General features: G+C 37.2%; 1 protein-coding gene across 1 annotated transcript; it reads right to left on the reverse strand.

Annotated features, from left to right (window-relative positions):
• Positions 1 to 7,541: 7,541 nt before the first annotated feature.
• On the reverse strand, positions 7,542 to 9,523 carry LOC141599877 (methionine gamma-lyase-like). The gene is made up of 2 exons (XM_074420005.1): positions 8,708 to 9,523; positions 7,542 to 8,314 (listed from the first exon to the last, which is right to left on the reverse strand). Exons 1-2 carry the CDS (start codon positions 9,450 to 9,452, stop codon positions 7,740 to 7,742), a joined length of 1,320 nt encoding a protein of 439 aa, XP_074276106.1. The 5' UTR covers positions 9,453 to 9,523; the 3' UTR covers positions 7,542 to 7,739.
• Positions 9,524 to 11,347: the final 1,824 nt, after the last annotated feature.

The following is an 11,347-nucleotide window of genomic DNA, read 5'->3' on the forward strand; positions in this document are numbered from 1 at the left end:
CGATAGAGAGTACCCAGAATTTGCAAGTGAGCCTCGTAATGTTCGGCTTGGTTTGTGTACAGATGGATTTAACCCTTATGGGCAATTTGGGAAGAATTACTCATGTTGGCCCGTGATCGTCACTCCGTACAACTTACCTCCTTGGTTATGTATGAAGCGATAATTTATGTTCTTATCTCTGCTCGTTCCAGGTCCTAAGAACCCTAAGACAAATTTGGATGTTTACCTGCAACCGTTAATTAAAGAGTTGAAAGAACTTTGGGAAACCGACGTGTACACCTACGATGTTTCTAAGAGACAAGATTTTCAATTAAAGGCTGCATTAATGTGGACGATCAATGATTTTCCGGCATATGACATGCTTTCCGGTTGGTCCACAAGTGGGTACTGTGCTTGTCCTTATTGTTAAGAAAAAGAACATAGATCTTTTTGGCTTAAAATAGCAAAAAGGTTTGTTGGTTCGATTGTCACCGTGAGTTCTTAAGACTTGATCATCCTTTCCGCAACAATTGTAAGCATTTTCTAAAGAACAAAAAAACTGAGAATCGCATAACCGCGTCGAAATTAACGGTTGATGAAGTGTGGGATTCCGTAAAAGACTTGCCAAAAATAGTTGATGCTTTTGATCAAGAATTGAAAAGATTGAAAGACAAGAATGAAGGTTGGTGGAAACAAAGCATACTTTGGGAATTTCCTTACTGGAAAACGTTGTTAATTCGACACAACTTAGACGTTATGCACATTGAGAAAAACATTTTTGAACAGCTTATCAACACGATGATGGATGTACCAGGTAAAACTAAATTTGGCCCTAAGGATAAACTAGACTTTAATTAACTTTGTTATAAATGGCCAATATCATCTAGGTTTGTTTTAGAAACTGCGGAGAAAAAGGCTCTATGTGAATGGTTGCTAATTTGAAAATCCCGGATGGTTATGCTTCAGATTTGAGTCGGTATGTTGACCACAAAAATATGGTGTGTTGCGTTTCATGAAAAGTCATGACTGTCATGTCTTTAAGGAACGACTACTCCATGTTGCCTTGATAGAGTTGCTCCCGACTGGTTCTTGGAATGCAATAACTGAGATAAGCCAATTTTTTAGAGACCGGTGTACTTCTACGATTAGAGTTGATTCTATGGAACGTCTAGAGAATAACATTACGGAGATAATATGCAAGTTAGAGAAGATATTTCCCCCACCTTTCTTCAATTCCATGGAGCATTTGCCTATTCACTTACCTTATGAAGCGAAGGTTGGAGGCAATATCGATGGATGTATCCATTTGAGAGATTTCTTAATCATATAAAAAGAAAGATTGGCAACAAAGCTCGGGTGGAGGGTTCCATATGCAATTCTTTTTTGTTAGAGAAAATTGCAAATTTCTGTTCCCTATATTTCGAAAGTCACATTGACACAAAAGCGAAAGATTTAGTTGTTGGTGTGAATTCCGATGACGACCTAGATTCAATGAAATTACCCGAGTTATTCAATGCTGACATGAGAACTACAACTGGGAAATGTATTCAGAGGTACTTGGGTTAGAAAGAGTATGAAGATTCTCATTTTTATGTGCTAAGGAATTGTGGGAAATTGTTAGAGTCTTATGAAAAGTAAGTTATTACTTCGTCATTACTTAATACATTTTTAATTATCAAATTAGATCAAAATTATAGGTAATACATAATTAAAACATTTTCCTGCTATATATAGGGAATTTGAGACATATATCAAACTCACATTTCCTGATGTCACGTCCTCTGATGATGTTTGGAGCAAACATGACAAAAGTTATCCGAAATGGTTCCGAAATGAAGTAAGTAATACGTTTGCTTCATACTCATATACCAATCCATTTATTTTGTTTGTCCATATCATTAGTTATGGAGAATAATATATATAACACCTTAATTAACATATTGTTTTATTGACGGTCTTATAGATTAAAGGACCCTTTAATAATAGCTCTAGCATTAGGTCCTAGTAGCAAGGTGAAGACATGGAGACGATATTCTATCAGTGGTTATAAATTTCGAGCTTATAAGAAGGGAGTTGATCTTTCAAAAGCTACCTCAAGTAATGGGGTTTGTGTGAATTCTACAGAAGGGTTGGACTACTACGGAACCCTAAATGAAGTAATTGAGCTTGCTTATTATACCGAGGAAAGGGTTTATAGGGTGATATTATTTAAATATGATTGGTTTGATAATTCCCAACAAGGACTTAATATCCATAAGGTATAGAGACTTGTAGATGTAAATGAGACAAAAAAGTTTCGTGGACATAACCCATTCGTGGCAGCTTTTCAAGTCGATCAAGTTTGTTATGCTCCTTATCCAACCACCAAGAGAGGTAATCAATGGTCCGCGGTTTTTAAAATCAAGGCAAGATCACATGTTGATGCTCCTGTTGACGAAATTGTCTTCCAAGAGGATGTGGCTGTCAATGATCACACATCTTTACCAATTTTGGTGGAAGAGTCAGAAACTGAAGATGAATATGAAGTGGTTGTGGAAATGGGTGGAAGGGAATATGACGGGGATGTCGGAGAAGAAGAGGATAATGAAGTTGAAGTCGAAGAAAATAAAATAGAGGAAAATAGGGAAGAAGAGGAAGAAGTCAGAATGCTTTTTTCAGATGATGAACCTCTTTTGATTCATAGTGATAGTGATAGTGATGAGCGATGTGAGTTGTTTTAATTCTACTATATTAATGTATGAATTTTAATGAAATCATTTTTATGTATGAATTTTAATCATTCAATCAAATTGAAGCATTTTAATCATGACACTTCATTTTTGTTTTCATTTTTGTTGGACTAACAATTTGCGTTGTTAAATTGTTTATTTATTATATTGTTCATGACATTCCAATTTTTTTGGACTAACAATTTGTACTAACGATTTTTATTGGACTGACAATTTATATTGTTTATAATTAGTATATGGCAGGTTTCATTCGAAAGTTGATAGGGAGCGGTAGTAGGGAAGGTCGCCGTGACGAGGAGAACGATGAGGTTAATGATGATGACGAGGGTGTTGAGAATATAACACCGGCACATGAGAACATGCAGATCATTCTCTCGCAAGAACAAGAAGGTGGTAAATGGTAAGTGTTCTAAAATTTTATTTTTACCTTTATGAAATATATATAATTCAAATAATTTTATTTGAATTTTCAATATATGTTTGTTTTAATTTTCAGGTGGAGTGACAAGTGTGTTAAATCATATGTCAGTTTGTCGTTCACTAATAACATTTCAGATGAAGAGTAATTCACCAAATGGAGTGAGGCGAGCCATGCGCAGCGCTTGAAGATGTGGAATTGGTTTAGGGTAATTTAAAAGTTACCTATTATTTACTTTACGTTAATAATTTTTATTTTATTTTTTTTAATTAAAATCATCTCTTCTATTACTAATTAAACACTTATTTTTGAAATAGAAACATGTGAGGTCCGTCGATGAAGGTTATGACGCTAAGCATGAATGGCAAAAGGCGGTCACGAGGCGGATTACCAAGCTTATTAATGGACTCAAGTATACAAAGAAAAAACCCGATTGGGTCCCGGTCTCTTGGTGGGTGAATCTCAAGGCTAGAGAAGAAAAAGACCCTGAATTTGCCAAAATTTCTAAAATAAACACGAAAAATAGAATGTCGGGTGCTAAAGACGGGAAAGCATTAGGCACCCATACTCTAGGCCGTAAGAGTTGCTTCGATGCTTTCAAGGAATTGGTAAGTATTGTATTTATTATTTTCACAAATTGGTTAGAATTACTGATTGCCGAATATAATCAATTTATGTTTTATACTACTTTCAGGGTGAGTCGGCCACACCCTACAAGTTGTTTCAAAAGACCAAGAAAAACAAGAAGGGGGAGTGGGTTAATCCTCGAGCTGCTAAGACCGACATAAGTTAATATTTATTGTATTTCTCTAATTCTTAATGTTAATATTTATTGTATTTTCCTCATTTTTAAATATAACATCATTTTTTCCTTATTTGTTATTCTTTTAGGCCGTTTATCAAGAAGAGATGAGTCGACCAACGCCCCCCGGAGAGACTCCAGACGAGTACAGTTCGTTCTACACCGATGTCGATGGTTTTGACAATCGTGGAAGATTTTTCGGGAACGGTGATGTAGCGGCCGAAATGTGGTATGAACGTCCGTATAACAAAGGTACTCGTCGATCATTCTCTTACACGTCTACCATGGTTTCTCAATTTGCCACCCAAATGAACAATGAGCGAGCCACACGACAAAGTCTTGAGGAACAAATGCGCACCACTCAAGAAACAGTCCGTCTCCAAGCTCAGCAGATGGCAGCCATGGAAAAAGCTGTGGCTGAGATGCGGCAATCTCAACCCCCTCCCTCGTGCTCAGGTTTCCCCCGCCCTATTGGTAGAGACGACAATGCGGATGACGGGCATGACTTTGGTAGTGAACATGTTGAGCCTCTAGGTAATTATTAGTATCGTCGTCTATGTTCTTATGTTAGTATGTTAAGGCTACCTTATGTTAGAAACTTATGATTATGGATTAGTATTTTAGTTGGTGTGTAAAAGACATTGTTTTATGAGACATGTAAAAATTTGACCTTTAAATTTTATGTAACAACTTCGTTCTTCCAATCGTGTTCGGTTTTCTATCAATATTTTCGTTGTCTACTCTTGATTCCCGCTCATGCGGTCTACATGATAATGGATTCTCGCTTGGCGGTCGACGGTTGTATATGGTTTTTTGCAGGTTTGGTGTGTAAAACATTGCAAATTCAGCATTGTGGCTGGGCAGCAAGCTGCTGTTTCCAGCCAACACCCATAATTTTCCTGACGGAAATTTCGTCAGGAAAGTCAACGTTTTGTTGACTTAACTGACGGAAAAACCGTCAGGATTTTAGATTTCCTGACGGAAATTCCGTCACTAAAGTCAACAAAATGTTGACCTTTCTGACGGAATTTCCGTTAGGAAACCCAAAATCTTAACGGTTTTTCCGTCAGATAAGTCAACAAAACGATGACTTTCTGACCCAGCCTAAAATGTGGGGTTTGACGGATTGACCGTCAAGAAGTCGTCAGAAGTAGAACTCCTGACGGAAAAACCGTCAGGAATGCGTTTTCTGTGACGAATCGTACTGACGGTTATTTCCTGACGGAAAAACCGTCAGGAACGCGTGTTTCTGACGGGAAACAGGCTTTATTGACGGATTTTTTCCGTCAATTTCCCGTGTTTTTTTGTAGTGATATGATGTTTGCAGATGACTTATTGCTCTTTTGCAAAGGAGATAAACAATCTATCATGACCCTACTCAGGACTTTCTCCACTTTCTCTGTTGCTTCAGGTCTTAAAATGAGCAAAGGCAAGTCTAATGCTTATTTTAAAGGGGTAGATCTCAGAGTTTGTTGAAGGGCAACTCCCATTTAAATACCTTGGAGTGCCCATCAAAGCTTCCAACTTATTTCTCAAGATTGTAAACCCTTAATTGAAATTTTTTTGGCCAAGCTCAGAGGCTTTGAAACCAGGAAATTATCATATGCGGGGAGACTTGTCATGGTGAAATGAGTGTTAAAAACGTTTCATAACTACCAGGCATCTGTGTTTATCTTACCAACATGAGTGATCCTCAACATTGAAAGTATTTGCAAGAACTTCCTTTGGGATGGGGGAGTAAAGTATCTAAGTACACCTTTGGTGGCCTGGGAGAAAGTATGCAGACCTAAACATGAAGGGGGTTTGGGTCTGAAAAATGATGTAGTTTGGAACAAAGCAGCAATAGGCAAGTTGGTTTGGTGGATTACATCTAAACCATATCACCTCTGGGTTAGATGGGTAAACCACATCTACATAAAAAACAGAAATTGGCATGACTACAATCCCACACTTGATTCCAGTTGGTATTGGCATAAAATATGCCAAACACGAAACCTCTTTGCAGATGCCTATCAACAATAAGTATGGAAAAACCATAAAGGGCTTTAATACACAATGACTAAGGGTTATGAGTATCTACGAGACAAGGGACATAAGGTTCAATGAGCAAATTTTGTCTAGGCAAACTGGTATATTCCCAAGCATAGTATGGTCGCATGGCTATATTATCACAACAGCGTAAACATGAAGGAAAAATTGCACAAATTTGTGGCTAGGGGAAGACGATACCTGTTGTATATGTGGTGATGGAGAATAATGAACACGTATTCTTTACTTGTCCAAAAAGCAAAAAAAATGATTGATCTGGTGGTGAACAAGTTAAATTTCAGCATACCGTACCAACAAGATCTGAATTGTAGAGTGAATAGAACTGGCTCTAAGGGAAAACTGAGCATTTGTAATGGCATCATAAATGCATGCATGTACCATATATGGTGTCAAAGGAACTCGAGCAAATTTGATCTTAAGATCTCCATGCCAAGTTCCATTGCCCGCTATATTGTTGTAGAGATTCATAACAGGATTCTAGGGAGACAACAAGACAAATTCAGAGATGGGGATAAGCATTGGATTAAGCATATCACTGGTAGATAACATGATTGGAATGTGAGGCTATGATGAGAGAGAGAGAGAGAGAGAGAATGGGGAGGCATATTTTGTTGTTTGAGACATGGTTTATCCCTATTTGTGTTTTGTTGACCTGGTTGTCTTAACCGACTTTGGTTATTTTTGTTTGTTATGGGCCTTTTGGCTGGTAAAGGTAGGTGGCTCAAGCATTGAGCTGGCTCATTTGTAATGGTTACGGTTCTCGCTTCTTTATATAGAATTTCTTAAATTTTACCAAAAAAAATTAATTATTTTATATTAAAAAGTGATCACTTTTAAAAATTAATCACTTTAAATTGATAAAAAGTAATCACTTTTTAAAATAAAATGGTTCGATTATGTTTATCCACAGATTCAGTATAAGTCTCAATAATAGTAAAATATTATTATTTTATTCTAAAAACTCCAATTAGAAACTATTTTATTTTTTCCACTTTATCCCTCATACCCATCAAAATTCTCAATAAAAATATATAGGACCCACTAAAACTATTTTCTACACAAACAGATTACTATTCACTAGTCTTAAAGTGGGTCTTGAAAATCCAAGACCCATTCTAAAACTTTGCTACAAGAAATGCTACTTTATTCCATGAAGTGTGCAAGTTTGATGTTGAGACTTTTGCTCCGACCTATCTAAGATCCCGTCTTAGTCTTAGTGTTTACCATAAAATGGTAAATTGGTAACTCCTTGGACACGCCCTGAAATCCGGATTAGTCGGCCAAATGTGGTTCGGATTACCGGATGGTTTAGACCAAAAAATAAAATAAAATAGTAACTTTTCGTGTGATTTTACCATACAACAGACCTATTATATATTTGTACTCCGTATTTTCCACCATAAAGTTATAAAACATCACTGGTTACATTTGTTTATAAGGAAGGAAACTAGGTTGATTTGATCAATGTATAACATCCTTGCGGATGTGAATCGTAAATGAAATTCAAAGAATCTCCATTTACCACAAGTAACCATAGAAAGTGCTAAATTATTGACAAGGTACAAACAAGAATAATAGAACTCTTTAAGGATTTTGGGTACATCTCCTTAATTTAGTTCAAGATTTATTCAAGATTACAGATATTATGGTAATTCACAGTGACAACAATGTAGAGAAAGAAAGAAGCAAACAGTAATGATGAATGACACCTAAAAGCAGTGTTCCCAAAGACACGAGTTGACGAAGTGTAAAAGCCGATAATTTAATGATGAAACATATGTCCATCTTGCAATTTAGCGTAAGCCTTCTCAAATTGAGCCCACTTCTGTTCAAGAGTGCCATTATATCCCACAGACATTCGGATCAAGCCCGGGGAGATGCCAGACTGGGCCTTCTCCTCATCGGTCAACTCGCTACTAGTGCTGTTACCGGAGCAGGACATGAGAGTCTCATAGTAGCCCAAACTGACAGCCATAAATCCAAACTGGGCGGCGTTTTGGAGTTGGTACATAAGACCGTTGGCCTTGTACTCGGTCTCCATATCGAGGCACAACATTCCACCGAACCCATATTGGGGATTGCGGATGGACTTGAGAAGAAAGTGGTTGGGGTGATCCTCAAGACCTGGATATATTACTTTTAGGCCTAATTTTTTCATCCTCTTGGCAAATTCCAAAGCCCGGGCGCTGTGCTCCTTCATCCTTAACCCCAAGTGCGGGACTCTTTCTGATAACTCAAAGGCCGCTTTTGGGTTCATGGTTGGGCCTAACAGCATCAAGGTACCGTCGTGTAAGTCCATCATTGAATTTATGAGGCTGTTAGATCCACAGATGGCACCTGCACAATCAACGTGCACAATCATTTGTCAACATACATTTTTTTTTTGACAGTGAGAGAAAGGGTTTATTTGTCAACATACATGTTGCATCACATAAAATACAAATTATTGTTATTGTACTTGAGTCCTTTTTCGTTTCGTAAGACTTATCTATTACTCGCTCTATTCTTCGATTGTAGTTACAATCTTTACTTCGTAGTAGTGTTCCATTTCTTAAAAAGTTACTCCCTCCGTTCCGGTCAAATATTGTGCTTTGTTTTTGGCACAAACACCAAGGAAAGAAGAGCGAGTCAATTACTAAATTACAAGTAGACTAAATTGATTGTAAATAGAAACGACAACAGTTAACTAAGACACCCTAAGATAAAATAGGATAACAAATAAATATATACCTGCAATGATATCTCCCGCTCCACTAATGAACTTGGAGACACTATGAACGACAACGTCAGCTCCAAGTCGGGCTGGAGATATGAGCATGGGAGTAAAAGTGTTGTCCACCACCACCGTTACACCTTTACGCCTCGCTATCTTGGATAGTCCCGGGATGTCAGCTACTGTAAGGGTTGGGTTTGACATTGTTTCGAAATACAACACCTTGGTGTTCCCCTCCTCTATGGCCTCCTCTACGGCTGCAAGGTCCCTTATATCCACAAATGATGTGGTAATCCCGCTAGTACGGGGGAGAAACTCGCTAAGTAGAGCATAGGTCCCCCCATACAGAGTATGGGAGGCGACTACATGTCCTCCTGCAGAAACCAGCTGCAGGAGGACAGAGGAGATTGCCGAGATGCCACTGGAAGTGCAGTAGGCAGACTCGGTACCCTCCATGGCAGCCAGGAGGTGACCGAGACCGAGGACGGTTGGGTTGAAGTGACGGCTGTATATGTAGTGGTCTTGTTCTGCTCCCAGTTCTCCTGTGAACATTTTTCTCATGGTTTCTGGCTCCATGACGGTGAATGTAGCGGATGCCTCGATTGACATGTTTATACCGCCATGCTCTCCGAACTCATGTCTCGCGCTCCCTAGGTGGACCTCAGGGTCATGTTCATCATATACCGTTGCAGCGAGCCTTTTCATGCTCGCCGCTCGGAAGCTAGCAATGGTGGCAGATCGCGTAAACTTGGTGGTGGACATTTTTGGTTTTAATTGCTTAGAAAATGTGATGAATAAAGAGGAGACTTATTTGTGTATTTGTGATGTACTTTGAGGCTTCTTTTATAGGCACAAGGATCAACTATCATGTTTTTAAGGAACAATTAGTCTTGCTTGTGACGGGCTAATCCCGTCACAAGCTTGTGACCTCTCATAAAAAGGGAGAGGGGACAAGGTGAGGCCACTCACCTTTTAATGGACATTTTGTGAAAGGAAACGGTATCCGTTATCACCGTCACAAATGAGAATTTGTGTTTAAGGAATGGCGTACTAATGCAAGATTCATTATAGTATAGGGCTCATGCATCTAGCTCAAATACAAGTTGGGTTTATTTTATTTACGTCAATTTGTTATTGGATAATGATTGCGCACTATGATATTGAAATTGAGTACTACTCTAACTAAAATATTCTTCTTAAGTTAAAACATGACTTTTTGTTTAATTTACAATCAAATCGTTTGCACAACATCTCCCAGAAAATTGCATCTTTATGTGGGTTCAACACAAGATGGATGCACACACCAGTTATCTTTGATTAAAAATCCACCAAAATTTAGGAGAGACGATCTCTCACTAAATTATTGAAAGATCAATTTTTTGTACCCATTTTTTTTCGTGATCCTTTTATTGTTAAGTTTGACATAGTATTTTTGTACTTATTTATATAATAAAAAATTAATTAGATTTTACTCCTTTTTTAAATCCACTTGTTAAAATTAATCCCTTTTGAAATTTTTTCCTAAAATTAGTCCTTTAAATTACATTTTTTCCTAAAATTGTTTTAAAACTCTAAATTAAATGATTTATTTCATCTGTTTTTAAAGTTATTCCGTTTGTGGTTTAACCAATTTATACTTTAAAATGTATAACTCTGTAGACAAATGGAAGGAGAGTTAAAAATTGAAAAAATAAGTCACTTAAATTGGAGTTTTAGAGTAATTGTAGGAAAAAATGCAACTTAAACGAGTAATTTTAGTAGAAAATTTCAAAAGGGAGTAATTTTGAAAAAAACGGATTTCAAAAGGGAATAAAATCTAATTAACTCTATAATAAATGTACCTATTTTATCTTTAATTATAATTTGTATCTATTTTATTACCTCTACTAGTGCAATTTTTCTTCAAATTACAAAATATTACAATAAAAATTTATTAAGAGACTGTCTTTTAAAAATCACAATTATTAACTCCCTCCTATTCTAGATAATCCTCCATATTCATGGGGGGCACTAAAATTAAGGAGATGGATTAAAATAAGGTAAAGTATTGTAGTGATGTTAGGTAATTGGAGAGAGAGAAGGTATTGTGAGGTATTATTGTGGGTGAGGTGATTAAAATAAGTATTTTTGTGGGATAAGTTGATTAAAATAACTATTGTTAAGGGGTGAGGTGGGGTATTGTTATGAGGTGAGGTGATTAAAATAAGTATAAAATTTTACTAAATAAGGAAATAAGAAAGGTATTATGAAGAGAGAAGGTTATGTAGAATAGGAGGGAGTATTATGTATCTTAAAAATATTAGCCGACTACATAAAAGTGAGAATTAAGGTTTCGAAAGTCGCAAGATCCCGTATGGGCTAGGCATTTGAGAAATGGGGGCGCAAATTCAATTTCTTAACTAGAAAATTGATGGTTTCCTTGTTCTGCTACCACCTCCATCGTCCCTACCACCTCGTATCCCTCTAAGAGCGCCGGAGATTGGTTATTCTTAGGCCAATTTTCGGCGGCTACTTTGTAACACCTCATGCTAATTGAAAAGGTCCATTGATAGGATTGACTAGTGCTTAGAGGGATTGAATGTACTACTCATATTAAGAAAGTGCACTTTTTTTATGGTCATCCATGCAAAAGAACTCCGTAGTTAAGCGTGTTTGGC

This window comes from Silene latifolia, chromosome 9 (genome assembly GCF_048544455.1).
Source record: "Silene latifolia isolate original U9 population chromosome 9, ASM4854445v1, whole genome shotgun sequence".
NCBI lineage: Eukaryota > Viridiplantae > Streptophyta > Magnoliopsida > Caryophyllales > Caryophyllaceae > Silene > Silene latifolia.

Coding starts and splice junctions, on each gene's coding strand:
- LOC141599877 (XM_074420005.1), bottom strand. CDS start 9,452: ATGTCCACCACCAAGTTTACGCGATCTGCCACCATTGCTAGCTTCCGA. Junction 8,315..8,707: donor AGCGGGAGATATCATTGCAG/GTATATATTTAT, acceptor TTGATTGTGCAG/GTGCCATCTGTGGATCTAAC.